This window comes from Emydura macquarii, unplaced genomic scaffold (assembly GCF_026122565.2).
Source record: "Emydura macquarii macquarii isolate MOO-44397 ecotype Brisbane River unplaced genomic scaffold, CSIRO-AGI_Emac_v2 contig_2422, whole genome shotgun sequence".
In the NCBI taxonomy this organism is placed as follows: domain Eukaryota; kingdom Metazoa; phylum Chordata; order Testudines; family Chelidae; genus Emydura; species Emydura macquarii.
In genome coordinates, this window is record NW_027132559.1 from 3,804,263 (window position 1) to 3,830,884 (window position 26,622).

Sequence of the window (26,622 nt, forward strand, 5' to 3'; positions counted from 1 at the left end):
TACCCCCTCTGCCCCCCGTCTCAGGCCTCCCCCCGCCCCGCCCCAAGTCAGACACCCCCAGCCGGCCCCGGGGCCTACCCGCGCGGGGCCTACCCGCAGGCAGGGCGAGGCAGGGGCCGGGCCGGGCCGGATCGGATCGGATGGCTTTCCCGGTGACACGCTGCCCCGGAACTCGGGGAGCGGGGTGGAGCCGGGGGATCCGCCGCTCGCTGCCTGCTGGGGCGGGTGTTGCTGCCGCCGCTGTGTCCGTCTGGGTCCGGCGCGGGCATGAACGGCTCGGCGAACCCGCTGCTGGACAAGGAGGAGCACGGGCTGCAGCTGGGGGAGAGCTTCGAGCGGCGGCCCAAGGCCTCCTTCCACACCATCCGCTGTGAGCTCCCCGCCCGCTTCCCCCGGGGACACCCCCCGCCCCGCCCGGCCCCTCCGCTTCCCTCTTGCCCCGGGCCCGCCTGTGCTGCACCCCCCGCGGCAGAGAGGCGTCCAGCCGTGCCCGCTTTCCCAGCCACCCGCGTTGCGATACCCGCCCTTCTCCCCCCTGTACCTTCCTCCTCTCACCTGCCCCCGGCCACCCTTCCTGCCCCTAACTCTGTCTCCAGTTGCCCCCAGCTGCTGCCCACACCCCGTGCCATCCCCCCAGCCACCGCCTGCCCCTTTCCCACCAGCTCCTGTTTCCTAGCCTCTTCCCAGCTTATGTGGAGAGCAAAAACTTGGAATGGCAACTTTTTGGGGGGGGGGGGAGGGGAAGAGAAATTAAAGTGCGGCCAATTTGAAAGTAACTAAAAAAATTAGGGGGCGGGGAACGATCCTCTTACTGGGTGCCATATCGGGTTATGCTGTGAAAGGTGAGCTAGACAGACCACACTGACAGTTGCTGAAGGTTTATTGAAATGTCCATCAAAATCCTTCAGCCCACTGTAAAGAGTATAACATGACTCGGTTTCCCACCAGGACAGCCTCTCTGACTCCAGATGAGCGATATTTGCAAGATGACTTTTCTGACAGCCGTTCAGGCTTCACTGGGGGGAAGCCACTATGCTCTTTTTGCCTCTTATATAGAATCCTGGACAATCCAGGGAAAATGCTTCTAGGAAAATTTGAGTTTGATAAATAAAATCATGGACTATTTTTCAGCATCATAAAATTGTATAACCATAACAAAACTAACCAAGTTCACACAAACCTGTAAAGTTTGCAAGAGAAACCCAGTTGTTGGCCAAATGTTTGCAAGGACTACCTTCATTTATTTATTTATTATGCATGCACATGTAGTATTTAAATGAGAAATGAGTGCAGGCTAAGATGCCTGCTCCCTTTTTGCTGCTAAATTAGATTAGAGTAACCTTCTGCAGCCACCCCTTGCTCCTCCCAACAAATCCACATTGATCAATTTAGGGAAACAATAGCTAGTAATTGTTAATCCTCCAAATTACTCATATGTAACTGAGGGTACAATTTGGCCCTGCAATTAAAACTATTAACTCTTTTGGTAATGCATGAGAAGGTGTTAAATCTAGTTGCACACTCACTTCATCTGTCTGTGCTGTATTGTCTCTGTAATGTTAACAAAGTAAAAAATCAATTAAACTTATTTTATCATTAAGCCCAGCAGGTATTACTCTTAGTGAGGACATTAAGAAGGTGCTAATTTTTGCAAATGTGCTTTTCATACTAGAACTGCATTTTAAATTTGCTCTAAGAAGTGGATGTTTTAACAACTAATACAATAATTAAGAGAGGTCGTGGCGTGAATATAGTTGGACAGTTTTGTATGCTTGGACACTGGAATTGAGTGGCCACTTACGAAAATGGCATTATTCCCCATATTCATATCTGGTTCATGTTCTCACTTTACTTTAGCAGTTTTGTCTAAATCATTTCTCATCTTTACACATTCTGAACAGCTGTTGTTGTCTCCTTTATGGCTCAGTAGTGCGGTAGGATAATTAATAGAAAATACGAAAACAAATTCATTAACAAAAGTTACGGGGAACTTTATTTACACTTGCTCAGAGGAGCAAAGTACATTTTATTCAATCAAAATTAACCCCTTTAAACCTGGGCTGACTTAGGACTCTAAATTGTCTTAGGCCTTAGCTAAAACAAGGGCCCCTGTGGACCTGCCCCTACAACTCCATTCCAATATCATGTTCCTACCCTCCATCTGGAATGGCTTTGGCATGGAGGCCCTCCTATACAGGTAGAGACAACAGCATGGGGGTGGTCTTCTCTCTAAGAGCAGAGAAGCAGAAGCCTAGGGGCCCTGACCAGAACTTATCGCGGCAAGGATGTATCTGCATGGGTAGCTGGGCTAGGCCCATTTCATTCTTCTCCTTCTGTCAGACAGAGAGTTCTGAGGTCATGATGGCAGGTCCCCCACAAACTGCTCAGTCTTGCAGTTAACAGTCTGTTGGGATGCATGGAGCAATTCACCACTTAGAGTCATAGATTTCAGGACAGAAGAAATCACCAAATCATCTAGTCTGACTTCTGTATATCACAGGCCACCAGTACCCACTCGCTAGACCACAGGAGACTAGACTGTTATGTGCTACAGGCAGAGAAGAGGAGGGACTGAGATGCACCAGTGCCCAAGGCCCCCGCAAAGGCAGAGAAATGAGTACAGTACATAAGAATATACCCAGATAATCCTGGCAAGTGACCTGCACCAACATGGCAGCTTGTTTCAGACTGTCTTCAAACTCAAATTTCACTGCATTGGTTATACCTGGGTCACATGTGGAAGCTTTTCCTTGACCAGAAGGGCTAGAAACTTACTGTTTTAAAAAACAGGTTAAAATCTGAGGTAATCACATGATTTAAGGAGCTGGGATCCACAGAATTTGACTATTGTGCCCATGCATTAGTCCAGTTCTTCTTTAAATAGTAGCATCAGCCCATATTTTACGTTCCTTCTAATAAAAGAAGGAGATGAGTTATCTCAGAAGAAGAGGAAACATGGAAACTTTAGAAACAATTTAGATGTAAAATGTATTTAATACCACTTATTTTCCTCTTCAGATGATTTTAAGCCAGCATCCATAGACACATCTTGTGAGGGGGAGCTCCAAGTTGGTAAAGGAGATGAAGTAACAATTACACTGCCACATATTCCAGTAAGTTCACTTTGTGTTATGATGCAAATTTACCTTTTGACTTTGTAGCAAATTCTCGTCATGTGGTTTTAGAGTCTGCTAGTCAGATACATTCTAGTGTAAATGGATTTAAATCTATTTCCTATGATCTATTGATCATAAAGCTAAAACAAAGGAGTCCAATGTCTGAGCAGCTTATACCACTGGCATATCAGTATATTGTTCTGGGAGGGCTGTAAAACGGAGTGTTATTTCTATAAAGGTTCAATCTACTTTGCTTACAATTAACCCTTCTTAGTACTCTTTGAAGTTCAAGAAGGCTTTTAATCCTAGCTGGGCCCTACCTGATTTTCATCAATTTTTAGCTCTGCATTTTAAGTATGGGAATCTGATAATCTTTGACTCAGGTCAAGATCCAGTTTTCAGAAGACTGAAGGATAGGCCTTTGATACAGCTCTTTCTGTTGCTGAAAGCTGGACAAACGACATACTGGCCCCATATTTGCAGAAGCTAGCATGGGGTTCCTAGTCAGTTGCAATGAGGTTAAACCCAATCCCTCCACAAATTATATATAGTAAAGATTTATTATGCAAGGATGATGGACAAGTGACAGTAAAGAATGTGGTCAAATGATTGTAGATTCTTCTGTTTTGACAATAAAGAGCTGAAGCAAAACAAAGACTGCACCTGTCTTCTGGAACTACATTTGTATGTTAGCTGAAGCTAATGCTAATTACCAATCCAGTATATGTGAATTTACAAACAAGGTAGATAGGTTTAGTGTAGATAGGCAACAGTTTTCTGCCAGGTTGGAATCCAAGTGGCAGATCCTCAGAGGGATAAATTATCATAGCTCCATTGATGGAACTGATAATTTACACCAGGGGAGAATCTGCCCCCAAGAAAGTTTTCTAAATAATGCTACCTTTTTCACTCTTTTATGAAATGTTGCCTCAGTTTTATCTATATAATATACTAATCTTGTTGAAGTAATTCTGAGGATAGCAGCATAATTAAGCATAATTAATGCCAGTAATGCTGCCTTCTGAATTAGAATATTTTCTTTTGATTGGGAAGGGGGTTGTTCCTATATTTTTGATGTGAGTGAATAAGATTGTTTGTAGTGCATCACCTTTCCAGATGCCTGTTCTGATATGATTATTTTAATGTATTATTTTGTGAGAATGTGAAGCTTTCATCTTGACATGTTTCTTTTATATTCTACAGCAGTGTTTCTCAACCTGGGGGTTGTGACAGTTTTAGAGGGGTCGCAAGTGCAGAGCTGGTATTGGGGGTGGCAAGAAAGGCAGTTGCCTGGAGCCACAGGGGCTAAGTTACATGCCTCAGCCCCGTGGGGGTGGGACTCAGGCTTCAGGGGTACAGTAGTTTTGAAAGGTTAAGAACCACTGTTCTACAGACTTGTCCAGTTAACCAAACTGAATACAGTCAGTACTGATCTGCTTTCAGTCTGGTTAAGTGGACAACTCTGAAAAGAGAAGGGATATATGATCTCAAAACTCCCTTTCTTGAAATGTTGATAAAACAATATAAGAGGGTTCACTGATCTCCTGGATCTTGCTTTATTTCTCATATCCCATATTTCAGCAAATAATTGCACTAGCTGTCTAGTAACTGGATGGGATTCAAATTCCAGTTTGTCATTTGCAATTTCACTATCCCTGAGGATACCATTGTTTGGTGGAGATTTTTTTTTTGGTCTCTTTCAGTGTGTGCACATTTTCAGGAATTAATGGTGCTTTGTGGATGTGCTGGTTTAATATTTCATGGTCAAATAGTTGTTGAGAAATTCTTTTTGTCTCTTGTTTTAATTATGAGTTTCATTACAATCTGGTTAAACTATAGCGCTTTCACTCAGTGGGTTTTTTCTGGCTGTTGTATTAGGGGTGCTGTTTGGCTATTATTGCTTGATATTTAGGCACTGATCTGTCAAACTCTTACAGACTTGTTTGATTTTAAACATGTGAATGGGACTGCTCATGTGCTTCACTGGAGCTTTTGTTTCTTCTCTTTATTTCTCAGCAAAGATTATGCTCTTCTTTAAATTCCAGGTTTTCCACCACAAAAGGGATGGTGGGATAGAAGCTAGGAGCTGTTTCCATTATATCTGTGTTTATATGTTTGTCTAGCTTCTCTTTATCTGTCAAGGATGAGCAGGACTTAACTTTCAGTTTATTTTGTATTCTCTTCAATCCTTTTTTACTTTTTTCAATTTCTAAATGTTGTAATATTGAAATATTGTAAATATCTGTGAAGGTTTGATTGTATAAGAATATGATCTTATCCAAATTGGAACCTGTCTTACTGTAACATCTCTGAAGAATCCAGATGTAGTCAGTTTGTATTGTTCCATAATCATTTTAGATTCATCTGTGTTCCCTATTTTTGATGGTGCTAATAGTTTAAAATTTTAGTTTGAGTTAAGTGTGAAGACATTTTAGTCTCTTTAGAAGAGGGGTGGGTGTGGGAGCTTGTACTTTTGCATACTGTTCCGATTCAGGATGGTTCCGAAGAACATGTGCAAAGATTACTTTCTGTTCTCTGAAGCAGGACTCTCTTCTTCAGTTGTAAGGAAGTACCATTCTCCTTTCTCCCTAACTATACAGCTATTGTATTTATAGAATCTGAGTAGATTTCACAGTAGAGAGTATACTTTTATACACCTCTTACACCAAGGGCATCAATTCTTTGAATCACCCAATGTTAATTAGGATTATAGAGAAACCTCAGTGCAATACCTCTGCTAAACAGTTAAGCTGGATTTTTTCTCAAGGCAATTGTTACTAATGTATAGCATGTGTTATTTGCTTCATAACATAGTACACAGGCGTTGCTTTTTTATATGATGGATTAAATACAAAGGCAGTTTAAATGATGTATTGGGTACACATACATTTAATCAGGTCACAGTTCAACTGAATGCATATTTAGATTTAAATTCAGTATCTAAACCCAGGATTTTCAGAGCTAGTAGAAGTATCAGAGAGGTTTCTGATATTTGTCAGGGTGAACTAATAAAATTCAGTTGTTATCATGATGGAAAGTAGAACTGTAAATGATAGTAACTGAAGGGTAGATGTGTTTATCACTGCAAAGCTGCCTATAATGATTAAAAACATCATATAGCTAGTGCAATGAGGAAAAGTCTGATATAATACAAATAAATGTATTCCTCCCTCCTTTAAATGAACAAACACTTTCAATCCAAAGTAAATTATAATTTCTTGATACTTGCTCAGAGGCGTGCATATATTCATTAGACTTATTGTGTATAAATGGCTTGTATAATGTGGGTATAAACAAATGAACGTGTGCTTTTTCTTTAATGCCAGGGCTCAACTCCTCCAATGACTGTATTCAAAGGAAATAAGAGACCATATCAGAAGGACTGTGTACTTATTATCAATCATGACACTGGGGAATATGTGCTGGAAAAACTTAGTAGTAGCATTCAAGTCAAGAAAACAAGGTAAAACTGGGGCACATGCATGAGTTAATAAGATGAATTCTTGCTAGAACTTCATGTTAATAGTGTCATTTTTAAACATTGGCTATGAGTTTTGTGGATTTAGCAGTAATGTTTAATTACTAAATTTCCTGGACCTTATGAGGCCAATTATCATGCCTAAGTGTGCAAATCTCCACTGTGTATATGTATCAAAGAGTAAAGAATTAGTAGATTCTCCATCATTGAAAAGAGATAATTGTAACTCCTGATTGGACAGTGTAGATGGTATAAGAATTTAGAAGCTGGCCAAAAGACTGGATGGTTTTCAGAAATTTCTTTCTCAAGAAGATGCAAGCGATAACTTGTCAAGTGGACTAGTGAAGTTCCAAGCAATGGAAGTCTAATTATATTCTATATATCTATAGAATTATAATATTTATATATATATAGAGAGAGAATTATATATCTAATTAATATGGAAATCTAATTATATACAATAATTAGAGAGGGGGAACATGGCTGCATCAAGGAGATAATATATAAAACAGAGCAAAAGTCCAAACCCTTCATGGGCAAAGATTCTGAAAAAATGCTGGAGAAATAAATAGTTTGTGGGTAATTGCTTAAAAATTGTTGAGTTCAGAACTTCAGTCTGAACTGATATGTATACCTCAGTACACAAATTACATTCTAGAAAGTGTGCAGATAAAATATTTTTCAGAGTAGTCTTCCTAATATGAATGTACCTGAAGTCTCTGAATCAAGTTCTTTAAACAGTGCTGAATGCACGTTAGTTGAGTTCTATAGAACATGCCATATTAAACATTTTTAAAACCATGACACAGTTAAAAAACCCCACACTACTGCAGCTGTAAAAACTTTGACTGAGAGCTCACTAAAACTTTATAGTGATGCAGGTTGGGATCAGGCTGGCAGCTAGATAGGAGATCTCTAAAGATCATATTCAGGCTGCTGTAAGTGGTGTTGGTGATTCTAGACGCTCCACTCTTTCCTCTGAGTCAGTGCCATAAGTGCACAAGCATGGGGTTCCAAGGCACTGTGCCACTGGAGGTCATGCCATTCAGATGAGATGTAAAACGATTATCATTATCTCTTTGGTCTGTAAAGCTCCCTTGGTGCTCTTTGCAAGAGAAGTGGTTTTAGTATAAATTCATGGTGGAGTAATTACATTCTTCCTACGTAAATTCCTTCTGTAGTTGCAAGAGCATAAATCAATATTAGTAACCATTCTCTGCTCTTATATAGTAGCTTTCATCTTATGATGTACTGTATGTAATCAAAGAGGATACTGCTGGGTAGTCTTGCTGTGCATCTTCTAATAGTTAGCCACATTTCAGTGATGGATGTAGTGGTCCCTCTGTATTTCATTTCTAAGTGTGTGTGTGTGAAGAGCTTTGGGATCATTGAGGATGGAAGGTGCTATGTAAATGCATTTTTCTACAGTTGCTGATTGTATTAAGAAGATAGATGTTCTCTGCTAAATGAAAATCTTTACTGCTATTTTAATAGAGAATAAGGTATTGCTGAACTTCACCTGGATTTGGAGCACAGTGAGTAAGGGCCTGAATCTACAGTCACTTTACGGCATGCTTCCCACTGAAGTCAGTGGTGATGTTGTGTGCCAAAGGAGTACAGGTTTTTAGCAGTATTGTATTTAAAATCCATAATTTACTGGATAGCTCTATAAGATGCAAAGTAAATTTGTATTCAATCTAAACTCATGGATATATATATTAATACAGATGTTACTGGAACAAATGAGTACAGGTCTTTGGCACCACTGACTTTTTTTTTTTAATGTTGTTTCAGAGCTGAAGGCAGCAGTAAGATCCAGGCACGAATCGAACAGCAGTCTGCCCGAGCCTCTCAGCCTTCCTCACAATTCAAAGCCCCATCCAAGCCAGCAGTTGGGCCCAAAACCTCCCCTTTGAAAGACAACCCTTCACCTGAACCTCAGCTGGATGACATTAAGAGAGGTAAAAAACAGTTGTTTTTTTTAATCCAGTGTTTTATAATTGTTCATTTACAAAGTTGCATAAGAATTTTAAAGTATTAAAGGCTGGTACATGACTACTGGTTTATATTCTTTGTATCTCATTTTAAGGATTCTTAGTGAATTATCTATTTTCTTCTGTCAGCATAGTCATCCAAACTGGCCCCCCTCTCTCTGGTACGTGAGCATCTCTTCTTTGCTGATGATTACATTTTTTTCAAGATGTTTCTTCATAAATATAGTATTAACTCTCATCACAGTTGGATGGTATAGGAGTTGGTTAGCTATCTCATCCAGCAGAAAGGCTTACGGTCTGAGATCCATCAAGTAATTGGATAGGGATCAAATTTGTACTGTATGGACCACAATTACATGTAGTTGCTTTATTTATGATGTAGGTATCTTGGGAGGAGAAGAAGGATTGAGTGCCTTAATTAAATAAATCTCCTATTTAAGCAGCAGCATCATGCTGCTAATCTCAGTGTTTCTGTATCTGTGCCCAAAAGATAGACCTATTGGGCTATCTCTGCCTAAATCCCTCCCATCCTAGCAGTACACTGTGTAGGTATATAGTGGACAATGAGGTTGAAGTGAGGAACTTTCTTTTTTTTATTTATATTTTATTGAAAAGTTAGGTCCTTTCTAAGTATATGTTTTATATTAAGACCATATTGTTCCTTTCTCCACTTCTGGTGTTTCCTTTGCATTGTCTTTCCCCTCTGGCCCATACAGCTGGTTTTCTTATGGGCTCAGCCCGCATTAATTATCCTATATTATTCAGCAAGATTTTCTTCAACTTATTCTAGTCACTTGATGACATTTTTACTTATAAAATAGCTGAATGTTGGTTGTAGGAGCAGATTATATTCACTCCTGCACAGTTTCTAATGTATTGAACATAGGGTGACCAGATAGTAAGTGCGAAAAATCGGGGTGGGAGGTAATAGGCGCCTATATAAAAAAAGCCCTGACTATCGAGACTGTCCCTATAAAATCAGGACATCTGGTCACCCTAATTGAACCCCAGGATGTTGGTCAAAAGACCACGTTGAAGTCTGAGGATTTGTTAGTTGCAATTCCTGTTGTTTCTCTCTGTGTTTATACTTTATTTTTATTTTGAAAATTTTTCAAATACATAAAACTAAGCAAACAAGGAGACTGCAGGGAGATACATCAAGTTAATAATCGAAGGTTCATATTTCTTTTCTAAACTCTGTAATAATAGTTAAGCCAGACTTCTATATAATCTGTACTACAGACTTCTGCTGGCATAGCTTTGAGGAGGTGTTATCCCTGACTGACATAGCTGTGCTGGCAGAAGCCCCTATTGTAGACACAGTTATACCAGCCAAACTGCACTTTTACCAGTATAACTCGTTTTCACTCAGGGTGGAGAGAGGGAGCAGGATGCGTGTGTGCATGTGAGATTTTATTATTCTTGTCCAAACTGCAACTTTCCAGTATAGCTGCATCCATCTTAGGATTGCTTTGCCACTACAGTAGAGCAGTAAAGTGCTCCCAGTGTAGACACAGCCATAACTCTCTAAGTTACAACCACCACCTCAGGCTGCCCTGTGGGCTGCTGTGCCGTCCAGGATTTTCATAGCATGCTGTGGCCCCACACTTGACATACCCGTCCCTCTGTAGCGTGTGTGAGGGTCTTTGAGAGGCAGCTTTAGGCTATGTCTTCACTGACGGCAGCAAATTCACCGCCATCAGATTGACTTCTCTGGATCGACTGAGCGGTCAGTGAAGACCCGCTCAGTCGATCCAGAAATCAACATATTAAGACCACCTTCTCAAGTGGCGTAACGCTGCGTCGACGGGAACCCGGTTCCAATCGGCGCAGTGCAGTGAAGATGGCGTGCAGAACAGAAGCAGAGAAATCAACAGGAGTTATGCAAGTTTTTTGCGTAGCTTGCGTAACTCCGGTCGACTGCTGCCGAATCTCCCAAGTAAGTGAAGACAAGCCCTTAGAGCTGTCTTTGCAGTGCCAGCAGCAGGGGAATTCTCTCCTTGCTGGTTATTGGGTTTTTGGGCCCTCTTTATGCCCCTACAGCCCTCTTACATAGCATCAAGGGGCCAGAGTGCAGGTGAGGATCTCATGCATTATGAATACTTATCTGCCACTGATCACATTTTACTATGCAATGACAAGGAATTACTATATTGTGTATATACAGGAAAAAAATTGTTGACACATTTATAAAGCATACTTAATCACAACAGAGGCATTTTAAATAATGTTGACATAATTAAGGTGTACAGTATCTGGAAAAAGTACAAGAATGTGTGTTGCTGGAAAACTATGAATTTAGTGCTTAAAATGTGAGTATATTTTTATTTAAAGGGCAGTTATACTTTGAAAAATAACTCTGTACAGATGACACAATGTAATTACATATTTGTTGTCTCTTGTGGACTTCTAAATCAAATTTACTGAACTTCAATGTAAAATATTTTTTTCTATCTGCCATCTCTGCAAATTCAAGCTGTCAAAATCAAGTTGTTTATTTCTGTCTAGTACGCCAGCACCAATAGTGTGCGGTGAGACTTGTGCCCTCAGTGCCAAATGCTGAGCACCTGCAACTCCTGTTGGCTTTAGAGTTCTGGATGCTCATTGCTTCTCAGGGTCAGGGACTTCTAGATAAGAATTTTGTTGAAGGTGCATGAAACAGAATAAAATCCAGGTCACCCACTAACAGCTGAGAAAAGGAACAAAAATCCGAGTTCATAGTTACTGAAGTAACTAGGTAGATTTGATTTATTATTAGTGTTTATTATTGTAGCACCTAGGAGCCCTAGTTACGGACCCAGGACCCTGTTATGCTAGCCACTGTATATAAGCTGATTTGTTGACACAGGAGCCATCTTAATATAGGGGTTTCCTGATCATACTTTCATTTTAATCCAGAAAAACCTTATATTGACTTCTCAGTGTAGAACAGTAAGAATGGTTTTGTTTCACTTCTTCTTTTATGTAAATTGCTAAAGTTGAGAAATCAAATACACAAAACTCAAAAGTTATGGTTCCCTCAGCAATATCAACTTTGCCAGACGTTGTGCGCTCATTAAGGAATGTATTTAACATGTACTACATAGAGAGGTTTTTTAATATAAACTTCTGCATGTCCTGACTCTTGTGACTTTTTTAATCTCAGTGTTGCATTAGTGTGGTTTGTTTGCTTGATCTCAAGGAATGAAGAGTATGCTGATAAGCATTTGAATTTTCACAGTTAAACTCAGCATATAAGGTAGCCGAATATCAAGGCACCCATACTGATGACTGTATTATGGAATGCCTTGATAAAGCAACAGAGCAGACAAACAGAAAAATACAAATTGTGACATAAATAAAGCAATTTGTTTTTCCTTTTAAACCTTGTCTTGTGGTTGACTCAACCACCATCTTTGACAGGCTGAGGCAACTGGGATTCAGTAGAGCTTCCTAAAAGCCCTGTGGAAATTCTGCATAATACATTTTTAATGATAAGAACAGCAGTGAGCTCAGCAAAGACAACATTTTCTTATCTGCACAGATGAACAATTTAGAATATTGGGTGCATGGAGCTCAGAGACAAGACTAGAGATATCTGAAAGGAAAATGGAAGCCTAAGAGGCAGCAGTTGATTAGACAAAAGCCCAAACTGAGCCATTTATCTCCCTTCCTAGCCCTCCCTATTGCTGCTGCTGTTCACACCTCCAACTTCCCAGCCTTATTACCCAGACTCTCAGTCTTGGTGTCATTTTCTTATTATTCCTTGCTCTTCTTCTCCACCCACATCCGGGATGGCAACAAATCTTGCCACTGTTTTCTCTAAGACATTCTTCTTTCCCCTTCTAATGGCTAAATCACTTCACTATGCTCTCATCATTTGCTGCCTTGTCTACTGTCCTTCTCATTCTTCTGTCTGGCACCCATATTGCATCCCTTCATTCCATCCTAACTGCAGCAGCCAAAATTATCTTCCTTGCCCGCCAGACCATGTCACTTCTCTCTATGAATTATTCTATTGGCTACCCATTGCTGCCACATCCAGTTCAAATTTCCTATCCAACCTCCTCTTCAGCCTTCATTTTGGATACGGTCTCTTGTTGCACACCTTCTATCCCCTTCCTTCCAGTCCAGTGATGCCAATCTCTGTTCCTCTTCCATTTTGTTCTTCCTCTCCCATCTGTCATCTTTACATCATCTTCCATGCTGCCTCTGTAACCCTAAGAGCTCCTTTATGCCACGCAACATGCTGTTGTCAGAATATTTAACCAAATGGTAACTTGTAAGGTATAAAAAATTCTTGACACAGTGATCAATATTATTATTGTGTGATGTATGTATGGTTAGTGTGTAAAGAAATATGTCTGTGCTGGAAATACATTTCTAAAATAAGTTCAGACCAAGCAATCTGAATAGAGTGGATAAACAAGTTTATTGTAGACAAAAGAATATTGTTTCACCTGTTTGCCTGAGTCTCTGATGTAAATTGAGCAAAGTGAGGTCAGGGTACCTTTACTTCTAAGGTAAGCCAATCAAAAAAACCAAATTGATTAGCGAATGGGGAAGACAGCATGGCATCTACATACCAGCAGGAGAGAGGAACTAATGTGTCTGGGTTTACTTTTCAAAGAATACATTTCAAAGGCTTACTGAACTATAAAAAAAAGGGATATAACCCCTTTTTTAACCCATCTCTTAGGAAACAAAGGGGACAGCACCCTCTGATTCCATGAATGTTGGATCCTCTGACCAGGAAGGGCTGGAGATGCTATAAGTGAGAAAGCTGTTTAGGCAAAGGCATAACTTGCTAGAATTAAATTTTAGGCACTAGAAAGCATGTTTTATTTTGTTTGTTTGTAACCATTTTCTATTCTCTCTGCTTAGGATCACTTAAATTTCTATCCTTTATTCATAAACATATTAGTTTTACTGTAAAACATCTCAGTGCTGTTCTATTGAAGTATAAAGTGAGTCCACAGCCATCCTAACAAGCTAGTGTGTACTGTGTCTTTGGAGACAGCAAACTTAATAATTTCTGTGAGTATCCGGTGAGAGGGCCTGGACACTACAGAGAGACGTCTTTGGGGCACTGATTGTTCACTCATTGTTACCTGCAAGGCAAGGTTAACGGCAGAATTTCAAGGGATTTGCTGGCGAAGCAGACAGACTGGTGTGGCAGGGACCTCACACACTGTCTAATCTCCAGTAAAGTTCTCTCTCGCTAAGGCAGAGGGTAACATTGGCTTGTGGTTCTGGACTGCCCTGGGAAGAGCAGGAGGACCCTCCCAGTGTCAGTGTGCCAGGTCGTCCCGTCTTATCATTCTTATCCTCCACAATGACTCATTTCTTCACATCTTTGAGATTTCTATTTTCCCTTGTGCTTAGTTTCCACGAGTTGCTTAGTTTAGATACTGAGAGATCCTTTTAACCTGAAATGTTATGGGATTCTAGAAACACGCAGTTTCGGAATAAATTGAGAACCTGGATTTGGGAGTGCTGCTTGTCTGTTTTCTCAAACTGCAGCATGAAATAAAATTTTCAAAGCTGCAAGACTAAGCTGGGAGGAGAATAAGAGAGAAAGAAATCACTTCTGAAAGATACATTGTTCCTTACCGCACAATCACATAAATCCAACAGAAACAGACAGGATTTTTTTAAATCTAAAAGGTTGAACAGAAAAGGTTGTCTTGCAAACAGATGAACTATCAGTAACATAACCAGTATGTTTTACTTCAGCAGCCAAATTGCAAAATCAACCCCTCTTCCCCAAGAAGCACATTTTGATTTTGACAGCCTATTGCTCCACTGTATAGGTATGATATTGTTTTCCTTAACGCCAGTTGAATGTAGCTAACTTAGAAATTGAAAGGTAGCAGATTTAAAATTGATAAAAAGGAAACTTTTTAAAGTCAGTGCATAATTATCCAATGGATTTCATTGCCAAAATACAATGAGGCTGAGAGCTTCGCAGGGTTCTTTAGTCTCATTTCCTGGCCCTGTAGAGCTGTTGTATCATTGGGCACCTGGAACCCTCTCCTTTCCAGTCAGATACAGCATTTAGCCTTAAATCTGAAACGTTCAAGACCATGGACTTTAAAGTCATGACATTTTTATGTATAAAAAAATACATTTGAGGTAATTTTGGAGATATTTTACACAGAAAGGATGGTCTTGTGATTCAAGCACTTGAGTAGGACTCAGGAAATTTGGGTTCAATCCCTGATTCTGCTACAGTATTTCTGTGTTACCTTGGGCAAATCACTTAAATTTTTCTGTGTCTTCATTCTCCATCTATAAAATGGAGATAATACCTGCTTTCTCCCACTCTTTCTATTTAGACTGCAAATTCTTTAAGACAGGAATTTATTTCTTAACATGTGCATGGTACAGTGTCCAACACAAAGGGGCCTGAACTCTGAAGATTTTGGGTGCTTTCATAATATAAATAACACTAGTTTTATTATTTCTCTGATTTGATCCCTGTACATTTTGGACTTACGGTAACTAGACACTTAGTTTTATTTGTGGAGAGATACAAGATATAGTCCCAACAAAAGGTTAAAAAAAATCCTTCAGATGGGTTTTAGTAACATGGCATATTCGAAATACACAACAACAGTGTGATTTGGGATGACTTGCCTAAATCACTGATAATAATGTGACTCTCCCAAACTCTTGCTGGTATAACTTTCATATTACCATTGGATCCACTAAAATGTGTGCATGGCGAATCTCAATAACTTCATAACTTTGTTATTGTAATCCCCTTCTCTCCTAATTGTTTGTAACTATCACTTGTTGCATCTGATACCATCTTCAAATGAGCCAAAATCCCATTGGTTTTTTAAATGGAATTTAGGCTCCTAAGTCACTTAGGTGCTTCTGAAAGTTTTACTCATTGTGTCGATTGTTAGACCCTGCTCCCAAAAAGTTTACATTCTATGCCTGTTTTGTCTCTAAAGTACCAGGTACAATGGGCAATAAGTAAAAGAAGTAAGAACTTATTTTAAAAATAGAAAATGTATAAGTGGCAGTGAAATAAATGAAGATTAGAGAACGAAAGATTATAACGACTTCTCTAGATTCAGCAGCAGCACTTAGGCACAGTTGTGTGTATCTGTTGTTTTCCCTTCCCCTCTCTCTCTCTCTTTTTGATTTGAGTTATTTAGACTTGCTCGTTGTGCTTAGTAAATTATACTTGACAAAAGTGTTGCATTTTAACATTCCCTTTCCAAAATTCACAGAGGCCTGTTAATGTTTGACCCAACAAATGTCATCTTATTCCAGAGCTCAGAGCAGAGGTTGAAATTATTGAACAGATGAGTAGCAGCAGTGGTAGCAGCTCATCGGACTCTGAGAGCTCTTCTGGGAGTGATGATGAAAGCTCTAGCAGTGACGGGGAAGAAGCTGCCCACATTTCTCCCTCTCAGCCACCACACCAGCAGCACAACAACAAAAATGCTGTTGCTAATGGTACCAGCAGGCCACAAGGAAGCAATCAGCTAATGAACACTCTCCGTAAGTAAAGGCTTGTGTGTTGTCACTGTGGGAACCTGTCTGAGGCCACCAAAAGGCATAGATTTTTTTAAGCAGGTCTGGATGGTGCTATAGAATATAGTTTACCAAATAGTTATCCCAAGCAGTTGGACACACACAGGTTGAAATACGTGGACGGGAGACCTTATAACAAAAAGCTCTCATTTATTTGAAGGTATAGACCAGGGGTCGGCAACCTATGGCATGTGTGCCATCTTTAGTGGCACTCGCTGCTCCCCCCTTCCAGCCCTGCCCCTCTCCCACATGGGCCCAGCGGCATCCTGGCCAGAGTGACACCACTCCCGGCCCCAAGCAGCGCCACGTGGCGGCCACTCCCCCCTCCTGGCCCTGCCCCTCTCCCATATGACTTAATGTGGGCCCAGCGCTGGGAGAGGGGCGGAGCCAGGAGGGGGGAAGCGGCTGCCATGCGGCACTGCTTGAGGCCAGGAGAGGCACTGGGCACATGGAAGAGGGGCGGGGGGGAAAGGAGGGAAGACGTGGCACGCCACGTCTGAAAGGTTGCCAACCCTTGGTATAGACGCTGCTTAGGCATAAAGGCTTTAAGCCAAAACCCAAAGACTCCCATTGGCTTCAGTGTGTTTTGGAGATGGCCTTCAAAGTTACTGAGCAGCAAAGTCCCATCAGGGAGGAGTAGGATACACTGTGGGGGGAGAGGTATTGTTTTTTAAATTGCAAAAAAACAGACAGTTATTCAAACATACCTCTCTCCCAGAAAATCATCCAGGAGGTGTGAAGCTTCTGGTTACAGTTTGACTCTCAGGGGCACGCGGCAGTTGCGAAGCCTGTAACACACACACCTTGTACGGAGTCTAACGCATTGTGCTCCTTTATGTAATCATACACCTCACAGGAGAGTACGGATCATGTAGAACAACAGACACCTTACACTACAGTGTCCTTCACTAGCTCACCGTTCCCTCTTGAGTCCTTGGGGACTATCGGGTGGAGGAAGGCAGGCAGGCAGGGTGTCCCCTGCCTCACGCAGGCTGTTATATGCTAGCTGGTCTCTATATCCCGAGACCCAGTCGAAGGGTGGGAGAATCATAGGATTCCACCCTGAGAGAGGTGAAGGGTGCATTCAGAGAGACCATAGAAAGGGTCACAGGTGCAGCTAAATTATGCATCACTGCGCTCTGAAATGTTTTCCCCTCCCCTGTTACGCTACCCAGCCATGTCCATGCCTGTCCCACCCATCTTTCACTGCCAATTTAAACACATAAAGAATGTGAGGATGTGGAGGAATTGTAGAGAGACCCATTCCTGTCTACCACAGGAGATGAGCCAGGGTAAGGAGTTTATGACTAGTCAAATCCCTGGGTCACCTCTGTGGTTTCCCCATATATTCTGTGACAAACTGGACCTAAAATGTGTGCCGTGTGCTAAGTGCCCATAGTTTTGCAGCAGATTCAGGTAAATTCAAACATGGAGGGTTTTGGTTAATTAAATATGCGAATGAACCATGCCATCAGTATAGGGTTGCTTGTGTTATTTAATTTTATATTGAATTCAGTTTTTTATGCTACGCCTGCATTTCTATTGAGCTGCAGATTTTTGTACTGAAAATAACTATGTTGTAGAAATTATCAAGATCCAGCTGGGGCTTTTTGGCACCCAGAAAGGTGAAAGGGGGGAAGGGTGGATGGTTTTTGGTACCTAGAAGGTAGTTGAAACTAGTTACTGTGGACATGGTTCATCTTCTCCTTCTGTCCCTATTTGGGCAGGAATGGTGTGGGAACATTACATTTTGGATGTTGAACAGCACAGAGGATTGTTTGATACCTATCTTCTCCCAAATTATTCCAGAAAGAATAGTGAGCAGTTACATTTGTTTAAGCGATTTATCTTTGGGGGGGAAAAATCTTAATAGATTTCAAATAAGATGTTTACAAAGAGGTGGGCTTGTTTTCATATGGCATTCCTAATTCTGCCTGCAGTATTTGAGAGTATATGTCTTGGTGCCAGCAGATGGGTAATTGGGTGCCTTTGTATACAAGTAAATGTGAGGTTTTACATGTTCACATATATGGACTTTCAAATATTGTCAATGCAGTGTAGGATGTCTGAAAATCTGGTGCATCTAATCATCCTTGATTAGTTCATAGAGAAATGTGAGCTTTCCTAATTAGTATTTAGACTTTCACTTAAGGCCAGATCCAAAGGCCACTGAAGTCAGTCAGTGGGAGTCTTTCCACTGACTTAGTGGCTTTGAATAGGCCATTATTTAGGCGCTCAGATTTGCCATGCTTGGAATGTGCTTGAATTTCAAAGGCTTGATCCAACATGTGTCCATAGATATCTAAACCATTGATATTTCTGTAACATGAAGACCACCTCTATAGGGAAGGCCATGGAATGCCCCCTCCACCTTCTCACCCCTCTCTCTCCCCCCAAAAAAGGAAAAGAAACAGTCATTGTCCTTTTTGGAGTGGGGGGGGGGGGGATTAGTAGCTTCTTTGCAGCAGACCTGCATTTGTGGGCAGGGATGTAGAGGAAGATGGGGTGCATTGTATAGGCTAGCTTAAAAGAAAGCATGAACATTACCCGAGAGTAAAGAGGGCCTTTCTCATGTTCACCAGAATGCTGCAGGAGAGGGGGCAGATACTTGTTATATACTATGAGAACAATGTAGGGCCCTTGGGTCTTCCTGCTTCTGACCTGTGTTTGGGCCTCAGAGCCTCTTGGTTTCCTCTTCCTCACTGACTTCTGAAGCAGAGCTGTCAGCTAGGTGCACACGCATACTTCTGAGCTGCTGGCACTTTAAAATTCTTTCCTGATTTATCCAGAGTCACAGATTCCAAGGCTAGAAGGGACCACTGTGATCATGTAGCCTCATCTTTTGTATGACACAGACCATAGAACTTGCCCATGGAACAGTCCCATCTTCACTATTGAAAACTATCATCTTTCTTAAAAAGGGTTATTTTAATAGTGTAGCTGGAGCCAGGGACTTCCCTAGCATCCTGCCCAAAAGCCATATATGGCAGCCTGGCTGGGCGGAGGCTGTGGAATTCATTCCACAGCTGCTAAATAGGGGAATGCTTCTTTCTGAACAGGGAGTAACTGCCTTTGTGGTTGTGGAGCCAAGGAGACCCAGCTTTGCCTGGATTGGGCCTTAAATAAACTCTGTGCAAATGTTAATGTTCTTGAGTATGGAGAATGAGATGAACTGCTGAGATGCTGTTCATGTTAATTTCTGTGTAATTCTTATGTAAATCTCCAGTTTAAACACAATAATTCTTCAATCTGAATATAGTCCAAGTGTGAATTAACTTCTGGCCTGGTGTTTTTGTTGTTTTGTTTTTTTTCCAATAGGAAATGACTTGCAGTTGAGTGAGTCTGGGAGTGACAGTGATGACTAGTGCTTATGTTTCTCTTTTTCTGCTGCATATATATGAAGAACTAATTTACTTTTCAGTGAGCCCAATGCTGATGAGGGATTTTAATAGAAGCAATGTGTAACCCTATGGAATACCAAATGTTATCTTAAACAGAAGCTGAGGATGATTTTACTTTGTGGATTAAGTATATGTATATTCTTATTCTTTTCAAGTTTAAATAGATATGTACAGTGGATAAGCCAGTCTGTGTTCCTGTCTGTTAATATGCATTATGCTTTACAGCTCGTTCTCTTCATGTAATCTAAATGTTTCTTGTTCATAGGAGATGTTCAGTGCAGTAGCACATTAAGGAAAACAATGTGTATAGGACAGATGTGAGCCAACAATTCATTAAAAACCCCATGTGGGAGCTGGAGTATAAACTAAATTTCATCACTAAACTGTCTTCTTCTGTTTGGGGCTTTTTTATGCCTTTTTCTTGCTATTTATGGCTAATGTGATGTGGGAGTGTTTTTAAACAGTTGTAAAAGAAATCATAAAATTGCCTCTTCAGTCACTACCTTGTGGCACCAATGTCTTACAACATGATTTTAAATAAAACTTCAGTTGCTGCCTCCATTGTTAAAGGAAACAATACTAGAAGCTGTTCAAATTACCTTTACAAACAAACCCTGCACAGTTGCAGTGTGTATGTGTAATAATGGGCACTGGAGACAGGTATTCTCTCAAAGTAAAGTAATGGTCTTAGATATTTTAAGATCAAAAGTACCTACCCACACAAATAAGAGCCAGGATAACTTTCTCTAATACATTCCCTGTCTCATTTAATTCAGGTATTCAGTCTCTAACAAAAATGGTTTAAGTACAGAATATCAATCTGATTTAAGTTACTCCAAAATACTCCATTTTGAACTGGAGAAAAGCTATTTGCGACTGCAGGGGTAGATCCTATTACAATTACAATGTGGTTGTACCAAAGAGATGAATAAACAGTTATCAAATGCAGCTGGAAGAAGCCCACCTTCTCCGAGGTTATCTACATGGGGTTTTCCCCAGCTTGTTCATTGGTGTAGATCTCTTGAGGGACAATGGGCCCCATCATTCCTCAGAGCAAGAAACATTTACCCCTCTAAGTTTTTTGCTTGTTTGTCTGATTTTGTGCTTACATGGGACTTACATGGTACATGAGCCTTTTGCTGCCTACTCTGCACAGGGTTCGGTTTCACCAGTAACCCACCTAGCATAAGCCAAGTGGCAGTATTGTTCTAACGTAAATTGGGAAATACAAAGCTAAAGTGTACATGCTCACCTCCTCCATCTTTAAATGTTTACTTTCCTGGCTTTTGTCTGTCAGTGGCAATCTACCATCATTTGTGTGGCTTTGTTTCACTCTTCGTTAGGATTTTTTGTTTGTTTGTTTGTTTGTTTTAAATGCATTGGAGTGTACGTTTAAAAAACTTTGAAGGGGCGGGAGGGACTTTGAAGGAAGTTTATAAAACCCAGGTTATTTTCCTGCATTCGATATATATTTAAATAGGCATATTTCATGTACATATGGTTTTTTTAATTGGTTCTAAAAGAATGTTCTATGATGTGTATACCTATTTTAACACACAATTAAGAAATACAGTTGGTTTATAACCAAAGTGATTTTATTTTTCTCTGTGAGCAAAGGGAATACAGATACTCTCTTCTAGCAAGCTGTAAAAGCTTTGGTCTTAAAATTTGGTATAATAGCTATTTAGCTGAATGTGAGTTTGTAGCCTAATTAATAATAATGTTGCTTCCAAAATATCATCCTGACTTTCCCTTGACTTACACCTTAGATAAGCAGTGAAGTATTTATCTATCATCCATACCCCATTATTGAAACACTTATTGCTGCAACAGTGCATTATATTATCAGTTATTCAGTGGCTGTATTGTGCCTTCTAAAATAAGGGGTGTTTTATAGGAAGTCTTCTGATTATTCAGAGAGCATATGCAATGTAAAAGGGGATAAGACACCATAAAAAAGGAATGTACTAGACATTGCCTATGATCACGTTTGAGGTTCAGGTCACCCATAGAAATGCTCCCCACCCATCTTTACATTTATTCCAACCTTTGAGGGCATACTAACAGTACTGAGTAGGCAGTCATCAAGCCATAGGAACTAAAACATACATACCCCAAAGGTCAGCATAGGCCACAATTGTGTCCCACTCCCTCAGAAGGTTTTAAGGTCTCGTGTGTACCCATGCTGTATTCCTTGGTGTTCCAGCAAAACAAACTGGAACATCCCATGTTCTCAGAAACCAGACTTAACCAATTGGTTTAAGAGGAAAGGCTGATAGGAAAACGTTCTCAATTGTGTCCTTTTCTATAAGATTATAGAAATGGGTACTCAGGAAAAATGCAAAGTCGAATTACATAGAATATAACTATTTGGAAGATACTGTGCCTAAAGTTTATTTGCATAGTTTGCTTTATTATAGGCTAAACATATGCGTTTACAGTTATGTAAAAAAATAATTTGCAGTGTAAAGCTTTATACTTTTTTCTCTTTCAAATTCAATTTATTTAAATAAAAAATGAAGGTTATCAATCTAAGTGTGTGTGTGTCCTTTTTAACTGGGAAACTAATGGAAGTGTAGCTTACAGTTATTTGGAGCGGAGGATACTTTTATTTACAGCAGCTCTTCATGCTTCATTGTATAACCTGTTCACTGTGTTATGTATCTCCCCCTCTAGCGGCCGATCCACAGAGGACATACGTCTACTACAGCTGCCAGCTACTGGAGCTATTTCTTTAGCTCAAGTGGCAGAGGTTCATGCTATTAGCACTGGAGACTCTAGGTTCAATTCTCAATGCTAAATCATTATTTGTTAAAATTGCACTTGGGTAATAACAGTGACAGATAGATTATACAGGGGAAAATTTGAGGCTGAACATCAGCAAAATATTTTTGAGTGAGATGCTGGATTATGGAGTTGTGCCTTAAGGGAGTCACTGGAAACCCCATTGCTTGGGCCTTTTCAATTTAGATCGGACAAAGCACTGGAGCATATATTGTAGGGAACAAATCCTACATTGGCAGGGAGATGAGCTGACTGACCTAATGGCTCTCTTGCATCTTTAGCTTCTATAAATTTAAGAAATAATACTATGTAAGAGTCGAGCATCTATTGAGGCATTTTTCCCCATTCCTCCTACTTATAATTCCTTTGCCAATCTAAAAATTCCTCTCTTTCTTTACTTTGGCTACAGCTGCACTACAGAGTTGACAGCAGCACAGCTGCGCTGCTGCAAACTCTAATGTAGCTACTTGAAGCCGACGGGAGAGAGCTCTCCCGTCATCTTAATTATTCCAGCCCTGCGAGCGGCAGCAGCCATATCAGCAGGAGATGCTTTCCTGCCCACATAGCACTGTCCACACCGGCACTTATGTTGGTGTCTTATGTCGCTCGGGGGGGGGGAGGGAAGTGGTTTATTCACACCCAAGTGACACAAGTTATGCCGACATAAGCTGTAGTGTGGACATAGCCTCAGTCTTTCCACTATTCAGATATATGTGGACTGTTTGGGCCTGATCCGCCAATGCCCTGTAGTAATTTACTAGATTGCAAAGTGGAAATGTTACAAATAATGTCATTGTTTACACTTACTTTGCACTCATTGTGAATGAAAATGACGACACAAGATGCAGGACAGTGGTGAGTTGTGCCCATCATTTTCTCCTGTTTGGCCTTGTCTAGACCAGAGGTTCTCACAACAATTTTTTTGGCAGCCTCAGAGTGAGGCCACCAACTCTTGCTGGTGGCCACATTGACAATTTTTCCTAATATACTCAGTTAACGTTAGGAAAATCAAACATGCACATGTCCAAATAATAAGTTCTGGGTTTCGATGCATCAGTTGTGTGGATCAGAATATTAGCAAAAGTTGAGGAGCTCTTTGAATAGAAAGGCTGCCTCACTTGCCCCACTCATCTTTCAGGTGGACTATGATAGAAAATTAGGTTGGTTTAACTACATCAGTGAAAAATTCACACCCCTGAGTGGTGTAGTTAAGCCACCATAAGCCCGTTCAGGTGAGAAAGGTGAGTGGGGTGCATGAAGTTCCTGCCAGGTGGCTGGAGGGAGTTACTTGTTCTTCCCTGCAGAGCAGCCAATCTGGCTACACGTGCAGCACCTTCCCTGAGCCACCTGGCAGGAGGCACGGAGGGGACGGTTTAGGGGGGGGAAGAACTGCAGCTTAGGGAGAGGGCTACTGGGAGTCACTTGCACAGTTGCAGGGGGGTGAATGGGTGAATGCAAGGATCCTGGAGGCAATCAAGCAGCTGGCAGGGAGGGAGGGAGGTGGGCGCCGGAAAGTCAGGAGGGGAAGGGGTGGGAGGCGGGACCACAGGCATTGGCGTGGCCGGGGAAAGGGGGTGGCTATCGGGAAGGCAGGGAGGGAAGGGGGTGAGAGTCAGGACCCCAGACACTGATGGGCAGGCAGTGGCTGGCAGGGAGGGGTGCGGATCCCGAGGCAGTCATGTGTGGGGTCTACTTACCTTGGCACTGCAGTCTGGCGGCGGAAAGTGCTTCTGGGAGCCAAGGGCCGGGGGTTATTCACCCTGTGGGGGCTGCTCCCAACAAGTCCCGGCTTGTGGTCAGGGGAAATCTAGCGGCTGGGCCAGGTGGATCCTTGCCCCTCCTTCCCCAGCTGCTCGTGGCCGCACAGAAAACCCCTGGTGGCCGCATGCAGCCACAGTGGCCGTATTTGAGAACTGTTGGTCTAGACTAAGGCCTGGACTATGACAGAAAATTAGGTCAGTTTAACTACATCAGTGAAAAATTCACACCCCTGAGTGGTGTAGTTAAGCCGACACAAGTCCCTGTGTAGACAGCTCTATCGCCTCTTGGGGTGGTTGGTTACCTACACCAACAGGAGAATCCTTCCTGTCGGCATAGGTAATGTCTACAGTGAGGCACTGCAGTGTGTCAAGCATAGACAAGCCCTAGGATTTCAAAGTGTGATGTTAGATATGAACTCACAAGGGGAAAATTTGGCTTTAACTCAACCAGTTTATCACATTCTAAAGTACAACTGCTTTTTCTTGGCTAGAGTTTTAGAAGGTGTTAAATTGATTGAGCTAGCTACTCTCGTAGCTTGATCCAAAATCACACCTTTAAATCCTGAGCTAGACAAGGCATTCATCATTGCTGCCACTGTCTTGTGGCTCTAGAAAAGGATGTAGGTTGTGGGGTTTGTAGAAAGATTATTTTAATTTTTTTAAGGAGGGATTTGAATGAGAAGGTAGAAGTGGTGTCCGCTGCCCTGGAGTAAAGGGTTGAGATGTAGGCTTTATTTTGGTGCTGCCACTGAATTGGATGACTGAGGGCAGAGAGTGAAAGAGGTGCTTTTGAAAATGTTGCCTAGTTTCTAGCTTCTGACTCTCAATCACTCCACCTGTAAAGTATGAATAGCAATATTTACCATTTAGTAGCAGTTGTGTGTGTATAACTGTGGGCCCCTGTCCTCTAGCCTTATGCTTTATCATCATGCCACAGTTTGAAAATTTACTGGCTAGCAAAACCCCAGTGAATTGTGGGATACCATGGATGGAATCATGAGTTTGACCTCAATCATCCCACAATCCACTGGGTTAAACAGCCCATAACACATTGAGCCTAGCAGACAAATGTTTCATGTTGGGATCTCTGCCCCAAATGTTGTGTGCTTATTTTGAAAAAATGCCGTGTTGCCTGGATGCTGTGATTCACAAGGGAAGTGCTTATGCTGCATTAGGCAAAGGAATATGGATATGCTCTTTTGGTTTCATTTGATCTGTACAGAGATACCAAAAAAAAATTTTTTTTAAACTTTATTGTGTAGACAAGGCCTATGTCCCATTTTCTTTTAGTGAGACTTATAACTTCGTAAAAAATGTCTAAAAATGAGATATAAACTCCACTGGTAAAATTTTCAAAAGCCCCTAAATGATTTAGGAACTCAAGTCCCATTTTAAAAGTTACTCAGTCATTTAGGAGCCTAAGTCCCATTGGCTGTCAGTGAGAATTAGGTTCCAAGGTCCCTGAAGGACTTTTGAAAGTGAAACTTGGGTTCCTAAATCATTTAGGTGCTTCTGAAAAATTTACCTGATGTGTCTTTTGGAGGGCACATCTGCTAGCCTTTTCAAAATTCACAGGGGTAGACTTTTTTTAGTTTTCACGGGTTTTGCTATGAATAATTGTCAATCCCTCATACCCTTTGCAAAAATAGACAATTGAAAATTGGCAGTGTGAAATTGAAAATTTTGCATAGACTTGCATGAAAACTTTTGCTTAGATTATTGCTAGATAGCTCTATTCTAGACCCCAGTACGAAAAGCCAGGGGACAGGCATACAGGGCCCTGGTTCTATGTTAAAATAATTCTTCTCCATACAATGTCTTAGCTCCAATACACAAGCAGGTTTTTAACTACAGCACCACACACCGCATAAGCTCTTCCGCTATACCCTGATAACCTGGAGGGAAGCCTGTTGCTCCTTAGCTCTGTTACTTTCTTAAGTCCTAATTAACATCTTGTTGGCTGCCAGACATTATAGTTGTTAGCAAAAATAACTGAGCATCTGTTCAGGAAAAGAGCTCTCAGATATTATATTGACAAACATGATTATTATTCCCATGCTTCAAACAAGCTTTAGATGTTTATGTTCTACCAAGAGCAAGTCCCAGGTTTTCTAAGGTCGTGGGTGAAATAAGACAGATGGGGGTGGCAGGAGACTATGTGGGTAGTACATTTCGGGACAGGACAGTTTAATAACTGAGCAAAGGATGTGGGGCTTGTCTGGTGTGGGAGAGCAAAGGCAGATGGAAGGAGTTTGGATCAGGTCACTAATTGTTGTGATGCTAGAATGTCCCTTTGTTCCTTATTTGAAGTGGAATGGTGGGTCACACAGGGAGGTAGGTCAGAAGTGCATGCTGGAAAAAGGAGGACAACAGATTGAGTCCTAAAAGTAAAGGGTTCTCTGTGACTTCACAACTGTCCAGGCTGAAACTCTGCTTTGCAGTTGGCCCCAGCTTGTTACAAAATAGTCTGTGCAGCCTTTTGCAAGTAAGGCAAGTATGTTATGTGGAATGGCCCCATACCATGCAAATAATATACAAATTCTGGGATAAAATATTTTT

General features: G+C 41.2%; 1 protein-coding gene across 2 annotated transcripts; it reads left to right on the forward strand.

Annotated features, from left to right (window-relative positions):
* Window positions 1-152: 152 nt before the first annotated feature.
* Window positions 153-22,049, forward strand: EAF1 (ELL associated factor 1). Of its 2 annotated transcripts, none has more exons than XM_067561810.1 (6): window positions 153-370; window positions 3,019-3,113; window positions 6,443-6,579; window positions 8,389-8,555; window positions 15,855-16,085; window positions 19,785-22,049. In XM_067561810.1, the coding sequence occupies exons 1-6, from the start codon at window positions 268-270 to the stop codon at window positions 19,838-19,840; spliced, it is 789 nt and encodes a 262-aa protein (XP_067417911.1). In that variant the 5' UTR covers window positions 153-267; the 3' UTR covers window positions 19,841-22,049. The 2 variants fall into 2 exon arrangements, with proteins under 2 accessions (XP_067417911.1, XP_067417912.1); XM_067561811.1 differs by having other exon boundaries at window positions 156-370; window positions 19,437-22,049.
* The last annotated feature ends 4,573 nt before the right edge of the window (window positions 22,050-26,622 follow it).